Raw genomic sequence first — 19,781 nt, forward strand, 5'->3', positions numbered from 1 at the left:
TCGTAGAATTTCAGCTGCTAATTTAAAAACATATGAGGCGTTATATTAAGGTAAATCGACTCAATGAAAAGGGGTAGGCTAGCGCTTGAGATAGCTGAAAATGATACACAAGAAGCATCTTATGGATCTTGTATTAATTCATCATAGTTAGTGGCACAATTTTATATATTTATATGGGTTATTGATCACAAAACTTTAAAGGCAATTTACTCGAAATTATGTAGTATAATTTATACGTTCTTCAAAGTTTGATATAACGTTAACAATGACTACAGTTTTCGTTTCACATAGATAGTTTGGGTTGGCTGGTTTTGAACAATCCATGAAAATTATGACCTATTTTATGGCATTTTTTATTATCTTTTTTTGTTGTCAAAAAACCATCCTTTTCTGAAGCAAAAATATTTTTCAAAAATTTTAAGTGCTACAAATGCTGCATTAATTTAGTTTAAAAAAATTCGAAACGGAATTAAATTGGGATGATTTTTTTCTGCTTTTGAGTACAGCAAGTTATAGATAATTTAAAAAATAAGTAATAAATATTATATTGTATAATCTTAAATTTCTCATTTTTTTCTTATTTGTAGCATGATAAAACGAAGATTAAAATACGTACAGTAAGATAAAATGTTTCAAATTTATAACAATCATTAAAAAAATCTTGTTTTTTTTTAACAAGTTCCTATTGTGTTGTTCTTCATTAAAAGTATTAACAATTTTTTTTTTTTTGATTTTAGAGAAATTTTGTCATTTGTGCTCCTTTTAGTTTCTCATTTTTTTCATAATGCAGTAGTTCTTCATTATCACTTCATTATTATTATCAAAATTTCTGAAAAGAGCATGTGATGAGATAAATGAAGAAATAGCAGACACAAATTAATAAAAAAAAGCAAGCACAAATTAATAGTTAAAGTCATTCATAGGTACGTTTATACATTGTTTGACAATTGCTAAAGAATAGTTCCATTTTTCGCAATAATTAATAATGAATATTGATTGAAAAAATGCAATTAAGTACATATTTTGTTGAAGCAATGTGCATTTAATATTATTAAAAACGGTACCCATATCATCACATCGACAAATAAGAAATTTAAAAATAAAAAAAGTTGCTCCTTGAAAGATTTCCAGAAAGTAAAAAAAAAATGGATCTTATTGCCAAAATGAAACAGACATGAGTTAATATGTGATATTTACATCTGTTGATGTAAGATATGTGATTTGCACTAATGCAGATTTTTCATGTTATTCAAACATCTCAAAAAGCTATCCTTGGGGGGTTATTGTCCCGCTCCTCTCTCAAGGCTGATTTCTGCTGTTGGGCGTGCCTATTGTAAAAGACATCTGCCAAAGGCATCTCAGACATGCTCTATAGCATATAGATACGGGGATTACGCGGGTCATTGCGTACGGACAATATCTTCACTTTCTAGTGTGTCTGATACCTCAACGCACCTGTGTGATCACGCTTTGTCGTCCATGAACAGTAAGTCTGGGCCTACTACAGCCCTAAAAAGACAAACATGATTCAGAACATCTACATCTGGAAGAGGCAGGGATAGCCTGGTTGGTAGGGCAATGGGACCATGTCCAAGAGTTCATGGTCTCGATCCCCGCCGGTCGAAGACTCCTCGTGTAGTGAATGATGGCTGATGCTCGTTAAATCTGTCGAGTCTCAAAGTCCTCCATGTTTCCATAACAACTCAATACCTCTGGGGGTACTGATTCTAGAGTTTCCTTGTCTTCTGTATTGGTTCAGAATTACAAAGCTACGGAGTTGAACATTAGTAGTCGTAAACCCATAATTGGGTCGGCTGTTCAACGACGGATATAAAATAAAATACATCTGCAAGGAACCGTGGTGGCTCAGAGCGTTTGCTTTCCAATGAGGTGAACCGGGTTCGAATCCCAGAGATGACAGATAGATACGAACTCCGCACCCAGCTTGCACCGATCACAGTGCTGATGTGAAATATCCTCAGAGATAGACGGATCAATGGTTAGGGTCCCCTTAAACCCAAAAATTGGTTCGCCTCTTGGGTCGTTCGAAATTACCTCTGCAATACCGCTATAATATTACTCTACCTCACTCAAAGATGTGAAGAGATGTTCTGCCATTGAGCATAGTGCCTGCTTACACCAATTAAATGGACCATACCTATCACGTTCATGAGCCAACTGTCATGCACAACGTGTTCCCCTGTCTCTCCACACTAACTCGTGGCCAGAATCACCTGTCGCAATGAAATGGGATTCTTTGGATGAAATCACTCTGATGATCTAATATGTTCCTTACACAATCTTTTTATGGCGCTGGCGTGGTTGAAGCGAGATGCATCGAACAGGCTTTTGTGCATGCAAACTAACTTGATTTAATCACCTTGAGATGGTTCTGGCAGAAACATGTGTACCGGTAGCGATTGCAACTATTTGAATAAGAGTGACATTTCTGTTCTGTTTTGCTACTAGGAACACATATAGATTCTCTTGAGGTGTAGTGTTCCTACTAGGACCACTGGCATGCTTTCGCATAACCTTAGCGACTTCAAAGCCTTATTTACTCGCGATGTCACACTTTTTGACACTCCCATTAGTGTGGCTACAGTGGTGACACTTTGACCTACTTCCACTTATCCAACAGCTCGTCCACGATCGTAAGAGCTCAAACGATGTCTTGCTGGAATTTTGCACTGAATTATTGCAACACCACACTGAATTTCACAGAAATAAGTTCGACAACCTAAGACGCTATTTTGGACAGACATCTAACAGTATGAATTTTCAAATGAATAAAGAGCTTTTCTGCACTACCTTTTATATAGATAACGCTCTACAACTCCCTCTGATCTTGTTTTTACTGTTATCGGTCAACTGTCAGGAACTTACCCTGCATATATCAGTTGATCCTTAGCAATTGTCAAGCAGAGTAATTTTGTACCTGTGCAGTAATTTTATAATTTTTTAACTTCAAATTCATCACAAAACAAGTGACGAAACACTTTTTGGGGACGTGACATAATATAAATTGGAATCACTGATATCATGTCCATTCAATGCATGCTTTAAAAATAACGTATTGACCACGCACGAAAAAATGAAAATGAGAGTAATTTATTGGAAATAAACATATGTTCATTTTTTAATACTATACAAAAACAAATAGAGGGTTTTTCTCTCCATAAATATTATTAATTTTCCCTTTTCGGTTTGATTAGGCCAAGTTTAATGGTAAGAAAGACAAGGAAGGCAAAGAGGACAATTGCATAGAGTCCCGTCACATGACCGATCATTATTAATAAAACATAACAAGACCAGTGGTCTCTCCGGGAATAGAGAGCTCGCCTCTCAATGTGGTCACTCTGGTTCGAATCGTGGTGTATCATGCGCTAGAGTCCCTTTGCCGTCAGGCTAACCGTGGGAGGATTTCACCTCAATGTAACATACATTCGGGCTAGTTAAACCAAAAAGTCCTCCACGAAGGCGAATTTCTCCTAATACGTGATCCAGAAATTCTCTTGTCGTTTCTATTTCGTTCAGAATCAAAATTAGAAAGTTGCGGGGTTGAACATTGATAGTCGTAAACTCAAAAATTGGGTAAACTCCTCGACGACAGCTATAGCTATAAAATAAAATAAAACATAGGACATCTGCAGTTCTAATCAGAAATTTTAAATGTATAATTTTTTTAATTCAATTAAAATATTAATTTGTAAGTATTTTTGCTTTTTTAATTTCCAATCTCAAAAGAAATAGTATACTTTTAATTTCTAATCTTAGATTAAATTGCGCATGACTTGCAAAAAGCCTAATAATATTGTGTTTTATGATTTGTGATGTGTGAAGTAGACTAAACCTATGCATCAACTGCTGAAATAAATTAAAAATTTATCTTTCTACGTTTTGAAAATATCAAAATAAATATTAGTAATTTTAATTTATTATGGATAAATGAGAACTTCCGAAATTAAACAGCATTATTTGTGAACCTGTAGGTTGCATTAGAGTACATTTTATCAGAAAAGTTCAAATTTGAAATATAAAATGAGAAATCCTTATGTTATGTTTCGAAGTTGCTCTAGGCTTAGGACATTCGAGTTTAATATTGCCTAAGGCATATTTTTAAAAAATATATTTTACATAAGCATTTTGAAAATCCTGATCCGATATATGTTTCTACACTCTAAAAACTGTGCCTCTGATTTCAGAGGCACATTTGAATCATTTGTGCCTCTGAATTTTAAGGGCACAACGTACCTTTAAAAATGAAAGGCACAATGTACCTCTGATTTCAGAGGCACATTTGGATCGTTTGTGCCTCTGAATTTTAAGGGCACAACGTACCCTTAAAATGATATCTAATCAGATGTACCTCTTAACTTGGAAGGTACTTTGTACCTTAGATTTTGCTTTCATATACCGCTCATTGAAACAAGCATTTAGTGGTACCAAAACCTGTTATTTACCAGATTTGAACACATTTTTTTTTTACCTATTTGTAATTTGCTAGCACTTTATATAAAAAGGGACTTTCTGTTTGGTTTACACTATTACCAAGATATTAATTATAATAATTCTTAAAGAAAAATATTTCTCAATTATTTGAATATTGGCCACTTGAAAGTGATCATTTCAAGGGATTCCATCTAAGGCTTTTTCATAGACAATTATAAAATATGTAAATTTATATCATTTCTTTAATTATGTAGCGTTTAATGATACTTCGACAACTACAATGATGCTTTTCTAATCAGATATAGGTACAAAAAGATAATATTTATTTCTGTTAAGCCAAGTCAATATAATTCCTGGATTTTTTTTCTTTTCCAAAAAGCATCCTCAAAATGGAAATTTATTATAAATTTAGATATTTTTTAAATATTTAGAGATTTCATAAAATAGTTTTATAAGGATCAAAAATTAAACACTAAATATCATGAAATCTAATATCTTTTATTTTCACACATAAAGAACAATGTATACAGCTGCACAAATTTGGAAAAACATAGAATATTTTGATTTTGACAACTTGGATATTTTATGACATGAAATATGCTTAAACAAATGACTTAACAAGTGTAAAATAAAAGATTTCTTTCCATTGAAATGAATTTTTTTAAAATCCAGACTTTGGCGAAGCATATTAACCCGTTAGGCTCCATCATTCCCATTTTGGGAACATTAGCTTTCAATTTTTTTAGAACTAACTGTACTTAATATTATTTAATCGATGATTTTATTTGAGCTCAGAATATATGAAAAGCCTTCTGCAATTTTTTTGGAAAGCTTGTTTCAGAATTTTTTTTTAATTGTATTTTAAAAAACGTGAAATTCTGCATTTTTGCCCCAACCAAAACATGCATTTGTTTTATAAATATTATTCAAATAAAAATTACTTTCGTGCTTAAACTTGATTACAACAATCGGATATAATTCTCTTTTCTATAATCCGAATTTCGATGTCTACAGTATTTCTTAAAATGTCCTATTTCACCACAATAGAAACATTCACGTTCAGATCTAAATTTCTTCTCAATACTTGGCGAATTCCATTTCTCATTAAAATGTTCTTTCTGGCGATCGTTATTACACGGAATAGCTTGTGGATCATACTGAAAATTGGCAATGAGATTTTCGTTAAAGTAATAATAATTATCATCATAAATTTCTGACCTCTCAGCAGGAATAAGCTGTAAAGCACACGAAAACCAAAGATCGAAATTCACACTAAATCTCTTCGCTTTCTGTTCAAAGAGTTCGAAGCACCGTCGAATTCCACACTTCTTGGCATCAATTTTAAACATCTCATTCACTAATTTTTTCTAAAGTAGGAAATCCTTAATAACAATAATATTTGTCACCAATTCTTTCAAAAACTTAATAAAACATTTCTGGAACGGATCCCACCGCTGCCACCAATTAATACATGGCTGTAGCGTATCAAGCTATATTAAAAAACTGTTGAGTTTTTTTATAAAAACATTTATTTCACACCACAACAAATACAATAACAAATATAAAGTACCCGTAACGGGATAGTTAAATCTTATAAAGGAAACTAGAAAAAGTGCCCGTAGCGGGATATATGAAAACTCACCCGTAACGGGATAGATATAATATCATAAAACAAACTAGATAAACCCGTAACGGGTAATATGAAAACTCAAATTCCACACAAAACTAATTCTAAAAAATCAACAACTTTCTGGTGTTCTAATTTTATCGTCTGCTTTTATTATTTGTATTTCGTCATAAAATATTTCATTGATGTGCGCATGCGCTTCTTCTCCGTTACATCGTACCGAAGAAAAAAAAGGAAGCCCATTTGAGAGGCACAGGGAACCGGTAAAATCCTTTCGTACCGCGCATTGACTCGCGTTTGCTTTGGTGCCTTTCATTTCTTGTGGTGCCTCTCATTTTTAAAGGCACATTACTTATGTGCCTCTAACGCGAGAAAATAAAGGGTACATTTAGCTTGTGCCTTTTATTTAAGAGGTACAGTTTTTAGAGTGTAAGAGCGTTTTACTGTCTTTTTGCGCAATCTACGAATCATGTCTGGATATGTAGGGGTATAATTCCTATTAAATACATATAATTCAGTTTGCAAACGTGTTTTCAAAATAATAGAAAATAGGCTTTTTGGGCTTAATTTTTCTAAATATAAAAATTTACCTTATCATTCGAGCTTTCTTCTTCATGTGGCGATATAGGCGTTCTTCCTAAGGGTGTATTAATCAGTATTGAAGGATCAATGCTCTTTTTCTTAACATATTTCTCTAATGTATTTTTGGGTACCTCGAATAATTTGCTAGCTGCTAAGTACCCCATAGAACCTTCTCGCACAGTCTTTATTGCATTGATCATATTTAGTTGGTCCCATCCTTTTCGTTTTTTCTTTGTTCCAGAATCTTTATTACAACTTGTACCAGCCAGTGCTTGAGTTGCTATTTCAGAATCTTCATAGTAACTTGTACCATCATGTGCTTGGGTTGCCATTTCAGAATCCTCATTGCAATTTGTACTAGCCTGTACTTGGGTTGCTCTTTCACAATCTTCTGTGTTACTTATTTCTGGCTCATCTTTCCAAATTATTTCAGTGCTGATACTTATAATGGGTTCAGCACCGAGTACATAATCTGTCTCTGGCTTTATTGACTGAATTGTTACAAAACGTTCAGGGCCATTAGTCTCGAATTCTTCTTTGATATTTGCAGCCTCCATTTCTAAATTTAAAAACAATTTAATTACGACAAAAGAATAGTTTACATTTAAAAATTTTAAGTGATAGTATTAATAAAGGGTAAAGACAGTCTTAGGGTGCTTCACCATCAATTGTAATTTGGCAGTTTTCAATAATAAAAAGCAGCAAAAATTTCGATTATTTACAAGGAAAGTTTATTTATTTGTTTTTTTTTATCACCAAACGTAAAAGTTTGGTTATTCAAGATAGCCTTAAAGTATATATGATTGTTAGAATTGATAAAATGGTCGATGACGATTACATTTAAATGTTAAAATATTAAGAATTTTTTTATTTTATTTATGGGTGACTCATTATGACGACATTCATGCTAGGGCACGTTAGCATTTTTGCTGAAGGGGATTTTCTTTTCGATAACAATTAATTTATTTCTTGCAAGTAAAAAAAAAAGTTTTTGTATGGATGTTATTAAATCTTCGTTAAAATCGTTCGTAATCTTACAAAAACCTCCATAAAACTAAACTTTGTAATCTCATGAAATTTTCAGTAATACTAAATATAACATAACAAGACCGTTTATTATATGTTCTATTGTATTCTAAAGTGCTAGTTTATTTAGTGTTAAGGAAGAACCACTCACCGATTAAAATTTCTCAATGAAAATTATACTTAATTTAAACTAAAAGCTAAATAGTCACTAATGTGTTTAACTAACGATTCTATTAAACAACTATGCTCAGTCAAATTATCTTAATGGTTTTATTCCATATTTTTATTATCCTTTATCTTTTTGTAAATATTTGGGATAAGTATTTTGCTTCCTTTCCTGGTAGTGGTAATAAATATTTCACTCAGAATTAATCAGAAAAACTGTCAGTGTAAAAGATACCAGGTAATTATAAGACAAAAAATGGTCTTTTACCTTAAAAATACATCAAAATGTTTTTTCTCTATTAATTTGCTGTAAAGTTAAAACTATTCAAACGCTAAACTGACATCAAAATTAAGGGAGTTATTATTATTATCATTATTATTTTTTTTTAATGAATTCAACATTGTATTTCAAATATTTTTTTTCTACAGAAGTTTATCAGATGATATTACTACTCACAATATAAGTCATGTTTTTTCTAAGCCACACCGAGAAAAAAAGCATGGTCACAACTCCCAGAATATGGTAACATTTACCGTCTTTGAGGTTAAAACTCTGTTATTTTTACGGAAGAGCTTTGGTAATGATTTCGGTAAAATTAACTATAAAATATGATCTTATAATGTGCGATATAGTTTGTTAAAAGTGATAAAATTTGGTAATTTTATCATGCTACCCTAAAGGAAGGCAACAAAACCATTTATAAGATCAAATTTACTTTTCAGTTGTGTAGTTTTTACTAAATAGTGTGGCAATAAGAACTATGATATTTGAAACCAGAAATTCCGGTAATCCGTTACCATATGAATGGTTTAAATACTGTATATTTTGTTTCATTAACCATAACTGTATGTTTTTTTTCTCCAGAAATGTCCCTACAATACAGTACGGTAATTTTACCAGAATCTTTTTCCCCTGCATATAGTTTATCTAAGAATGATTGAAAAATTAGAAAAATCAAAAATGAAAAATAAAGGGATATCTGCAAGTGACGTAGTGTCGGTATCTCTATCCTGATCGGTTGTTAAAACGTGATCTTTGTTTACGTTATTAACTGTTCTTTTCATTCTATTTCGAGTAAGTCAAGCCCGTCAAGTATCAATTCTCTTAAGTGACACATTCTATATTCGTTTAAAAAGAGTCTTTCACAAAAATTTCAATTCTTTGGCACGAAACCATATGGAACATAAACAAACTAATTATGCATCGAAGTTGCCAGGTACACAAAACAAAAATATATCACCGTTACAATAAAATACATAAACTATGAATCGAAGTTAAGTAAAAGACGTAGACGAGGAAGAATTATATTTATATCATAGGTCACACGTGTGAGTATTTGTGATATTCTTCTTCCTGAAGTGTAAGTATCCAATTCCGATTAGAAAGAATTATATATCAACAAATTTAACAAGCAATACGGCGCTGTATTTAAAAACTACGCATTAATTAACATTCTAACTTATGTGGAGAAACTTAACTTTAATTCGCCATTTTGCTTATAAGCGATTAGCTAACGCTGACATCGTAGGTCATATGTGTGGATATTCGTGATCTTCTTCTTCTTGAAGTACCCAATTGCGACTAGCCTCGTTTATTTCTCGAGCTCTTAGATGATATCCTATCCGATATTATGACATCGGATAGGATATCATCCGTCCTTTTTTTTCGTAGATTTTAAGGTGTTTTACAAATTTTTTTGTCCTAAGTAACTTTTAGATTTTCGTTTCTTCTTTTTTCTTTTTTTTTTTGTATATATTCTTATGCAAACACCCATATACATATAATAATCGCAAATGACAGAATTAATGAAATAAAAAAAGTGGGGAAGTAGATTAAAATACATTGTAAATAAATATGTATTAGAAAAATGTCCACACAAACAGAACAAAAAATATCGAAAAGAGTTTTTTTTTCTTTGAAAAAATTTCCGTACAGAATTAGCGTCGGCAAAGGATTTTGAGACGACCCCGCTTTGATAAGCTTTCTTTCAAAATTTTCTTTTAAAGCATTCTCCATTTTTTTTAAAAATTTATTTATTTTATTATTATTCGATTTAAGCATGATTACATATGATCGACAACGACATGGTCTGTTTAATCGTATGTGGAATAAAACGCTTAAGTTTTTTGTTTCATTTTAACAATACTTTATTTTTTCAAAAGTTAGGAATTTTAGAAAAAGAGATTTCTGTATTAAAAAGTCAGAGTTTTTATTCTAACAGCGATTTTATATATATATATATATATATATATATATATATATATATATATATATATATATATATATATATATATATATATATATATATATATATATATATATATATATATATATATATATATATATATATATATATATATATATATATATATATATATATATATATATATATATATATATATATATATATATATATATATATATATATATATATATATATTAGTATTTTTTTAGTTGTACTGCAATGCTTCCTTAGAATTATATATTCCCTATATTAATTGAAACTAAATTTTGAGGTTGAAAAGCTATTTTTAATATTTAAATGAATATGTAATAAAAAAAACGAAAAGGGACTCAAGGTAGCCAAGGTTGTATATTAAGTCAAATAGTGCAAAAAACAATTCTAAGACGATTCCATGATTCCCTTCAGGATTTAATTCTCTACAAAAATGCAGTTGAAAGCTATAAGCCATGATAAGCACCTTTAACAAGGATAGAATATAGTCAGATTTGTTATAAAATAAAATAACAAAAAAGCGTTCCTGCATGCAAAAGCGTGCACATATGCAACATCTTCTATGCTAAACAAAAATAAATTACTATATCTGAGTGAAAAAAGAAAAAAACATTAGTATGAATTTGTTTGTAAATAAATATTTTTGTCTTTCGCATTCTTAATGATTTTTTTTTTGGGGGGGGGGGAATTCCGCTTCTTCTACATTAATTTACAACATTCAAAGAATGAGTGTTTATGATTAAACAAATGAATTTTTATGCAGTTTTCCAATTTTAGTCATAATATTTTTAGGTAAAATTATTTTAAATAACTTTCCTTTAAGATAAGGGACAGTCCACTCAAATCGTTATTCCATTAAGAGTTTATTGTTTATTTATGTTAAGATGTCCATGAAAATAAAAATAAATTTCTTTTTCCTAAACATTTGCAAATGACAAACTTTACTACTTTTCTTAACCTTCTTTTAAAGCTTATTTTCAAAAACAGTTAGATTATTCTAATAATAAATAAACTATAGATGAATACTATTGTTCTTTTTTAAATAATTTATAGCTCTTTTACTTTTCATTAAGTCATACTTTTATTGGTCAAATAAAACAATCATCTCATATAAAATCATATAACTGAATTACATTTCGCATAAGGAATATTTGTATAACAATATATTTGAATTATATTTGCATAATTAAATTTTACTTAAGCATAAAAAAGAAAACAAAGTACCTCCTGTTATGTTAATTGCACGCAACTAAATAAAAATATATTCTTATATTTTGACTTGTAAACTTAAAAAAACAGACTCAAATTTTGGTAAATAAAAAGTAAATACACCGGTAGAAGCTCACATTGACGAATGTGCTGAAGAAAATATCCATAAGTGTAAGACGGGTAGTGTGTTAAGGGTCCCCATACTGTTGGACTAACAGTGATCATTTCGTGGTTGCCTTCTTCGTTCAAAGCGGTTTGTTTCACTCAACCACCTGTTTTATTCAACCACCATAAAAGAAAAATCCTCCAAACTATTGATCCAGTAGTCTCCTTGTTTTCTGGGTTGGGAACTAAGTTACAAGGTAATGGACTTGAATATTAATGTAGTCACAAATCTAATATAGATCAACTATTCTACACCAGTATAAAAAACTTTAAAACAATTTCTTAGGTTTTAAGTGTCTTGTTATGTAATAAAGCAAATCGAGATTTCATTAAAAGTTTAAAGAAATATAAAACCTAATATTTTTTTCTCCAAAATAATAATTATAATGATAATAATAATAATAATAACAAAAAATGATAAAGGTCAATTATGTGATAAATATTTTTTAGTGTCTGCAAAATAATAATATTTATAAATTTACATAAATCATTTATTTGTTTTATTTGAAAATAAATTTTTTCAATGTTTTTAAATTACTAGAAGTATATATAATCAAGAAGTATATTAAATATACTTACACTCAAATGGCGCACTTAACAAATAAAATCTACCTTAAAAACTCTTTAATAAAACTACCTTAAAACACAAATTATCTTTGCAATTAAAAAAGAATTCTATGATGACCCAAAAGTTTTCAAAATGGCTGCTCTCTACATCTACCATCGACGTTACTTCCTGACATTGTGTTCCATACTGAGCGCTGTTCCGTATTGTGTGAGTTCCCCCTGCTTTTCGCTTCAACGAGAGAAAAACCAGTTCCATAAAATCGCCTTTTCTTTTCCTTCAGTAATAGGATCAGCTGGTTGCTCTGAATTTTAACACAATACGTCTCGCTATTGTTTTAAAGGGAAGAATTTTTTTTATGAATCTTTTAAGAAGATTATCGTCTGCCTAATTAGTTTCTATTACTTATTTTTTATTTCCATCAAATTAACAGAAAAATTTTAATAGTTTATGCATGTTTTAGAGAGATACTTATCTTTTTTTTAATTGCGTTGACTATTTTATAGTATTTTTATTGTTCGAAATATTTTTTTACATTTTAAGAAATATGTTGTATTACTTGAAGATGAAAATACAAAATATATCAATTTATTTACGTTTATCGTCCATGTCTAAAATATTGTTTGCTCTCAATTAAGTTTTAAAACACTATGGATAATCTTATGAAAAAGCACAAACGTCGAAAAATATACGCATGGAATTTATTATCAAGTGTTAAAACTATATATTTGATCCTTATATAAACTTATAAAATAATTTCTGCTTAGCAGTTCGCCTTTTTACAAAGTTCTTTATTTTCCAATTTTAGTATTTTTTGGAGTAAAATACTAGATTATAAATTCGTTTTATTTGTAGATCGTTTGGTTTATACGAAGTTTGTTCTAATTTAAATTTTAAAATACCGTGGATATTTCTGGTTCGAATTACAATTAGATAAATGCATATCGTAAGAATTAAGAAGTATTATAATTATGAATTTAAACTTCAAGTCCATACATATCGTCCTTGTTTAAAATATATTTTATTTACAATTAAGTTTTAAGACACTATAGATAATCTTGTGAAAAAGCAAACTTCGAAAAATATATGTATGGAATTTATTGCAAATTGTTTTAACATTTAGTCCCTATATAAACTCTCTTAAGATATTGATAATAGACGGCGTTGTTGAAGCTATACGTCTTTATATCTATGCCGTACGCCAGTGTTTCCCTAACTTATGACTTTTGTGTACCCTTTCTTAATTTTTCGTAACGCTGTGTACCACTAATAAAAAAAAATTAATGTATTTTTTACTATAAAAAAATTGCACAAAAGTTAAAAGTCACAACTGACTGTTGACACCACTAATTATTAACTGTTAACTTTGCAAAATATAATGAATAGAAAAATACATAATCGTAAATTTTCATGGCTAGTCTTGTTTTTAAGTCTTGTCTAGTCTTGTTCTTGTTGTTGCAAGATATTTCGCGCAGGAAAGCGTACCCCAGCTAAATTGTTTCCGTACCCCTAGGGGTACGCGTGCCACACTTTGGGAAACACTGCCGTACGCTTACGCTGTTGAATATTACAAGATTATTTTGTTCATCTCACCCTGTTATGTTGTGAATTAGTTCAATAAATATGTCATCGTCTAATCATTTCTTCCTTTTAACACATTTCCTCAATCAAAGGATATAAAACTCACAAAATAGTTGATGCTACGTCTTTATAATTCTTCAAATTATTTATTTTGCAATTTTAGCTTCATAGCTTTGAATAGAATAATAAATTCTAAATTAAGTTTATTTGTTAATTAAATTTGATTTATAATACATAATTTACTATAAATAATTTATTATGTAATTTATCATGCATAATTCGCATAATTCATTATTCAGAATTTATGTTGAGTTTGTTCTCAATTAAATTTTAAAATGTGTCATATTTACTTATTTCAATGTGTCACGCATTGATATTCCATAAATAGATTTTGGAGGTATTTATTTTAATTTAATTCAATAATGGAAATTACTCGATCTTTATGTTTAGTGTGTTTTATAATAATGTATGTTATAACTATATTTTTATTACTTTAACCTATACATTAGGAAATTATATATATTTATGTGTTGTTTAAATATTTTGGGAAAAACTACTTCAATACATTTCGATATGGAAATATTCAGCATTATTTTTTTATCATTGATATAATTTAGCGTTATTCACATCCAGTTACATTACTTACATTTTATAATCTAAAATCATTTTCATTTCCAAATTATGTTTAATAATACTTTTAAAACTAAAAAAAAAACAATTAAAAATTATGTTATACTTGAAAATGGTTTGAAATTAAAAAAATGATTTACTGTTTAATCTAAGTTAATTATAAAAAAAAGAAGAAGAAAAAATGATAGTGTTGCGAAAAATTAATGTTTAAAATTTTGCACACTGTATTTCGGACACTGTAAGATTTACAGTTTGAAAAACAGAAAATTGTTGTATTTTTTCACTGACGCATTTCTTGCTTTCTAATTATATTTTTCATTGTTTTGAATAAAATTAAAAATTGAAAGTCGTATCATTTATCCATCACTTGAATTTAGGCACTGCATGTTTAAAATTAATTCAGAAATTGTGGATACTTTTTTACGATATTTTTCGATAAATTCACGATGAATTGCTTCAATGTGAAAACTTAAAATAATTTATAAGAGTTCAGAGTTATTTTTGTTTTGTAATTGTTTTTTTAGTGCTTTAAAAGAATTTCAAATTATAAATCAAATTATACATTTTTCAGTGATTTGAAATGTACATTTATTTATTGTTCCTCCTATTTTGAATTTCTTAAAAATCTTGTGTCCGATAAATGATTATGAGACAATTTTTTTTTGCAACAATATTGTTATTTATTGATTTAAGAATGGTAGTGGAGAAAAGTTTTACTCTCGCTGGTTATTTATTTATTTTTTTTTTTTTTTTGCAGTTTGTTCATTGATACCATATTATAGAACTGAAAAAAATACTTGAGCATTGCTCAAAAATATAAATAAAGATAAATAACAAAAAGTTATTAATAAATAAATAAGTAAATGAATAATAAATAAGTGAAAAAATAATAAATAAAATAAAATAATAAATAAAATAAAATAATAAATAAAAATAAATAATAATATAAAAAAATATAAATAAATTATAATAATAATAAATAAAAATAAATTGAATTAATAACTTATTAAATTAAACGAATAATAAAAAAAATAATGATAAATAGCGAATAAAAATAAATAAATTTTTATAATATTTTTTGTTTTTTATTGAATATACTACGTAGTTTTATAATAAATGGCATTCGAAGTTCAGCATAAATCCGATAAATAGCTTCCATGAAAAAACAGTTCTAAAAATTCTTATTAATTTCAATAATTTTGATTCTAAAGAATTGTTTAACCATATTTTTGCATCCTAGAGCTTGCATAATGTAAAGAAAGAAGAAAAATATTCAGTAGGTATCAGTAACTATTAATAAAGTTAAAACTCTTTAATAGAAATTTTCTGTTTACCAATATAGGGCTTCCAATATAGTGTTCAAATTTTTTTTATAATCACCACCATTTACTAATATTTTTTACAGTACTTGTTAAAATGAAGACAAAAAGCGGAGTCGGGGGTCATGGGTTAAAGAAGAAAAAAAAACAATGTTGAACTTTGTTGACTAGGATGAAAACATTAAAGTCAGTTATATTACTTGATAAAACTCGAATTTGTTACTAATATTTCTGGATCCTTGGAAATAAAGCAAGTTTTGATGCCCAGGTTATGCCTTCCTCACATGACAATTCGTTAGTTTTTGATAGCATTTTTTTAAATATCTACCTAAATTTTAACTGATTTTGTTTTTTGCAAGAATTCTAAAAATGTTTGTGAAGATTTGAGATTACAACAGGCATAATAAAATCGTATAAACGCGACTTCCATGTTCACTTCAGATCAAATTTTGCTAATGACAGTTATTTAAAACTTTATAATTGCATTCACACTATTCGAAACTTTCCTAGATTTTAATTGATATAAATCAATTCAGTTGTTCAAAAATAATTATTTCGATCTTTTTTATGCAAACAAAAAAAAAATCGATTTTCTAATAGTGAATAAATATTTTTATTCAATCATATATTTTATTTCATTTAATAACCGTCGTTGAACAGCCGACCCAATTTTTCGGGCTTACTACCGCTAACGTTCAAGTCTGTAGCCTTGTAATTTTGATACCAATCCAGAAGACAAGGGAACTCTTGGATCGAGTATTGAGAGAAATTTGCTTTCATGGTGGAATTTTTGATGGAACTAACCCGCATTTGCGTTACACGGAGAGGTAAACCACGAAAGCCTTCCTCTAACTCATGATCCTTCAACCACTGAGGATATTTAACGTCAGCACTGTGGTCGATGTGAGCCGGGTGCAGAATTCTTATCGACCAGCCATTGCTGGGACTCAAACCCTATCCACTTCATTACTACCAGCATTTGCGTTACACGGAGAGGTAAACAACGAAAACCTTCCTCTAACTCATGATCCTTCAACCACTGAGGATATTTAACGTCAGCACTGTGGTCGATGTGAGCCGGATACAGAATTCGTATCGACCAGCCATTGTTGGGACTCAAACCCGGTTCACCTCATTGGAAGGCGAACGGTCCATCCCCTGAACTATCACTGCTCTCATTCGTATGTTGTCCATTCTGGTCCAATACCTTTCATTTTTCTGGCGTAATTCCACGCTCATGAAAGTTTTGTTAACTCGCAAAAAACTGAGCCCGGTGATTTTTTGACCCCCACCTTTAAGGTTTTATCGTCTAAAAATTTTTTGTAGAGACAGAAACATTATTCTAGACAACCCATTGTTAACCGGCTTCAAAAATGGATAGTTTTCTAGACGTTTGAGAAACAAATCATCGACGTTTCAATCCAATTTCTGCCCGTATGAACATGAGGAGCCCATACATCAAACTTTGAGATTAAACTTTTGGTTTTCGAAGGATCATGAACGGTTGACTTCAATATGTTAATTCCGTCAGCTATCTCTGAAGTTGTTATTTGCCGATTTGCGTTAATCAGTGCTGTGATGCCACAATTGGCAATACATATTTATTTTCTATCCTTTTAAAATATTTTTCATTACTTAAGCTTTTTTTTTATTAATAGAATTACATTTCAAATAAATCAAAAACTTAATCTTTTAAAACGAGCACGAACATAAAATATTTATTTCTTCTCTTCTAGATCAATGTAACGGATACTTTTTATTTCATTACTATGCAGACTTATTAATTCACTGTCTCCTCTAATCGAAAACAAAAATCTATTTATAACTTTTAATTCTAAATTTCCAACCGCTAAATGTTTCGGTTGCATGGTTGTAATAATTCTCATAAATTTGTTGGCGACTCGTGATCGCCAAGGTGTTCTTTTAAACCCATATTGATATGCTAGTTGGCTTTGTTTTGGCTATGATATTCTGATATGGTATTCTGATTTCACCCCTTTAAGGGATTTCTATTTTGGATGAAGAAATGGTTATTCTCTATCACCTATTATGCTTAATAAAGTAAATTTTAATTTTAATGAGTTATATATTGTTTCCTGGACATTATCCATTTTTAGTATTTTTATAATCAAAAATGTATTTTTGTACGGCTAAGTAAAAATCCACTATACGAATATTGGCGGCTAATGATGGAGAAACAGTCTACGCCAAAAGTGCCTTCATTGCGTCTTTATCAGCTTAAATTGGCGTTTTAGCATGTTCATGCATCTTAATCAAAATTTTGCGGGACCGAAATTTTTCAATTCTTTTTTTACTGTCTTACTTCCAGCTCATCTTTTCCATACACGTCGAATAGTATTTTCTTTCTTGAACAGCATTTTTACTCTTTCGACAGTGAAATAATTCGCAGAAAATTCTACTTTTAACTTTCCGTATTTGAAAGGGAACTAACCAAACAGTATCGCGCGAAATCATAGATGCTGTCAAAATATATAATAATTACGTGGCTTAAGTGTGAAGTTTACAGTGAAAATATATAACTATATCCTCTGTTATGAAAAAACGAAATAACTTTCGGAACAACCTATAGTATTAACATGACAATCTATAAGAATCAAACAACATACAATAACAGAACAATCCCTTTTATCGCTACTGAAAAGATGCAACCTTTAACAATATCCAAGAAAATATAGATAGTTTGAAATGATATTATGCCTTTACAGCAAACAATAGAATAAACTTTAACAATGCAAATCTCCCAACCAAACAATAGAAATGCGATCTTCTGAAAATCCTAGGTTATCAAATCTGAATGAAAGTACACGAAATAACTGTAAGCCACAATCTTCATATGCTAACTAGAACAAGTATACTATTTCAAAGGGAACTTCAAGAGATAAAAGCCAGTTAAGGCAACCAGAGATTCTAAAAGAAGACTGTCTTCATCGATCATACCACGAAAAGGAGAGAATATATATAAAAAGAGGAACAAATCAAAACGGAATAGTTGAATCGATACGTCTGCAGAGACCAAATCCTGCTTTGTGAAAAGGGGCGCCCATAACAAAAGACCATCCTTTTGGTATCGTTATGGTATGGGAAGGATCACAATAGGAAGAGAAACGAACAGTCAAGTCATAACATGCAACAATTGATAAGGAACCCGATGCTGGGTAAATGATCCGGGGTTTAGACAAAGACTATTTGTTCGTGAATAAAAGGGTTTAGAGGAGACGAAGCTTTTCGCCACTTTCGGCTGGAAATGGGATTCAGTCTCAAATTAGCTGACATAGCTGAAGACTTCCAGATAAAATGCGGGATATGAAAGCCAGAAATGTATTTAGTGTCGGTGAATGAATGGATAAGAAGTGATGCGCGTCTTTCTGATACAAAGTTTATGATGTGTTATTGATAAGGGATTTGAATAATGTTTGAATTGATAATGGGAAATAAATCTTGTTTAGAAGATTTCCAAGAATATGAATTATTTATTCAAGAATCGTAATTTGATTATAACTTATGCAGCTCTGCTGAATCACAAAGTCACCCCCAAACTTAATTAATATCGGTTTTAAAACGGGCCTGTTTATTTGAATAGTGATATATGTGTAAAATTAATATGGATGAACAGTGATATGTATATAATTACAATAAAATTGAGAAGAATTTGTTTGAAAATAGCTGAAATTAGCTACAATATAGTGGAAAAAATTGTAGATTTTTTTAAAAATTATGGTAATTTTTTTTAAATGTAAAAATCATGATAAATCTCAAAGTTACCCTAACTTAATATTGGCTTTTAAAATAGCCCTTATGATGATGTATGGAATGCAATATATTTATATGAATGATGGAGATAATACTATATATAAAAAGATACTTCCAAAAATACAGAAGAGAAATAGAAAGAGATGTACACTATTTTGAAATAAGCTTGATTTATTAAAGATCGGAGATTTGCCATTCTGATGAATCACAAAATCATTCTAACTTAATTACTATTGTCATTTAAAATAAACCTTACTATACAACAAAAAATATATGAATAATAAACAATGTACATTAATAAGTAGTTGTAGAAATCCAGAAAAGGAAATAGAAATAAAAACGAAATATAGGAATAAGCTTAAGTTGTTGAAGATTTTTTTCTTCTTGGAAGTTTTACTATTCTGATGAATGGTAAAGTCATCCAAACTTAATTAGTATTGGCTTTAAAAACA

At 29.6% G+C, this 19,781-nt stretch overlaps 1 protein-coding gene across 2 annotated transcripts in view; it reads right to left on the reverse strand.

Annotated features, from left to right (window-relative positions):
- LOC107436618 (uncharacterized) overlaps positions 1-19,781 on the reverse strand; it is a 170,544-nt gene that overhangs the window by 4,720 nt on the left and 146,043 nt on the right. Inside the window, exons 1-2 of one of the 2 annotated variants that reach the window (XM_016048386.4) lie at positions 12,043-12,261; positions 6,670-7,220 (exon numbers count right to left, since the gene is read on the reverse strand). In XM_016048386.4, coding sequence (XP_015903872.1) covers positions 6,670-7,218 — 549 coding nt within the window. In that variant the 5' untranslated portion in view covers positions 7,219-7,220; positions 12,043-12,261. Of the gene's footprint in view, positions 1-6,669; positions 7,221-12,042; positions 12,262-19,781 lie in introns of those variants that run through there. The other variant, XM_071186303.2, reaches the window with a different exon arrangement.

Source organism: Parasteatoda tepidariorum, chromosome 9, assembly GCF_982258835.1.
Source record: "Parasteatoda tepidariorum strain Cologne lab strain chromosome 9, Ptep-v5.0, whole genome shotgun sequence".
In the NCBI taxonomy this organism is placed as follows: Eukaryota; Metazoa; Arthropoda; class Arachnida; order Araneae; family Theridiidae; genus Parasteatoda; species Parasteatoda tepidariorum.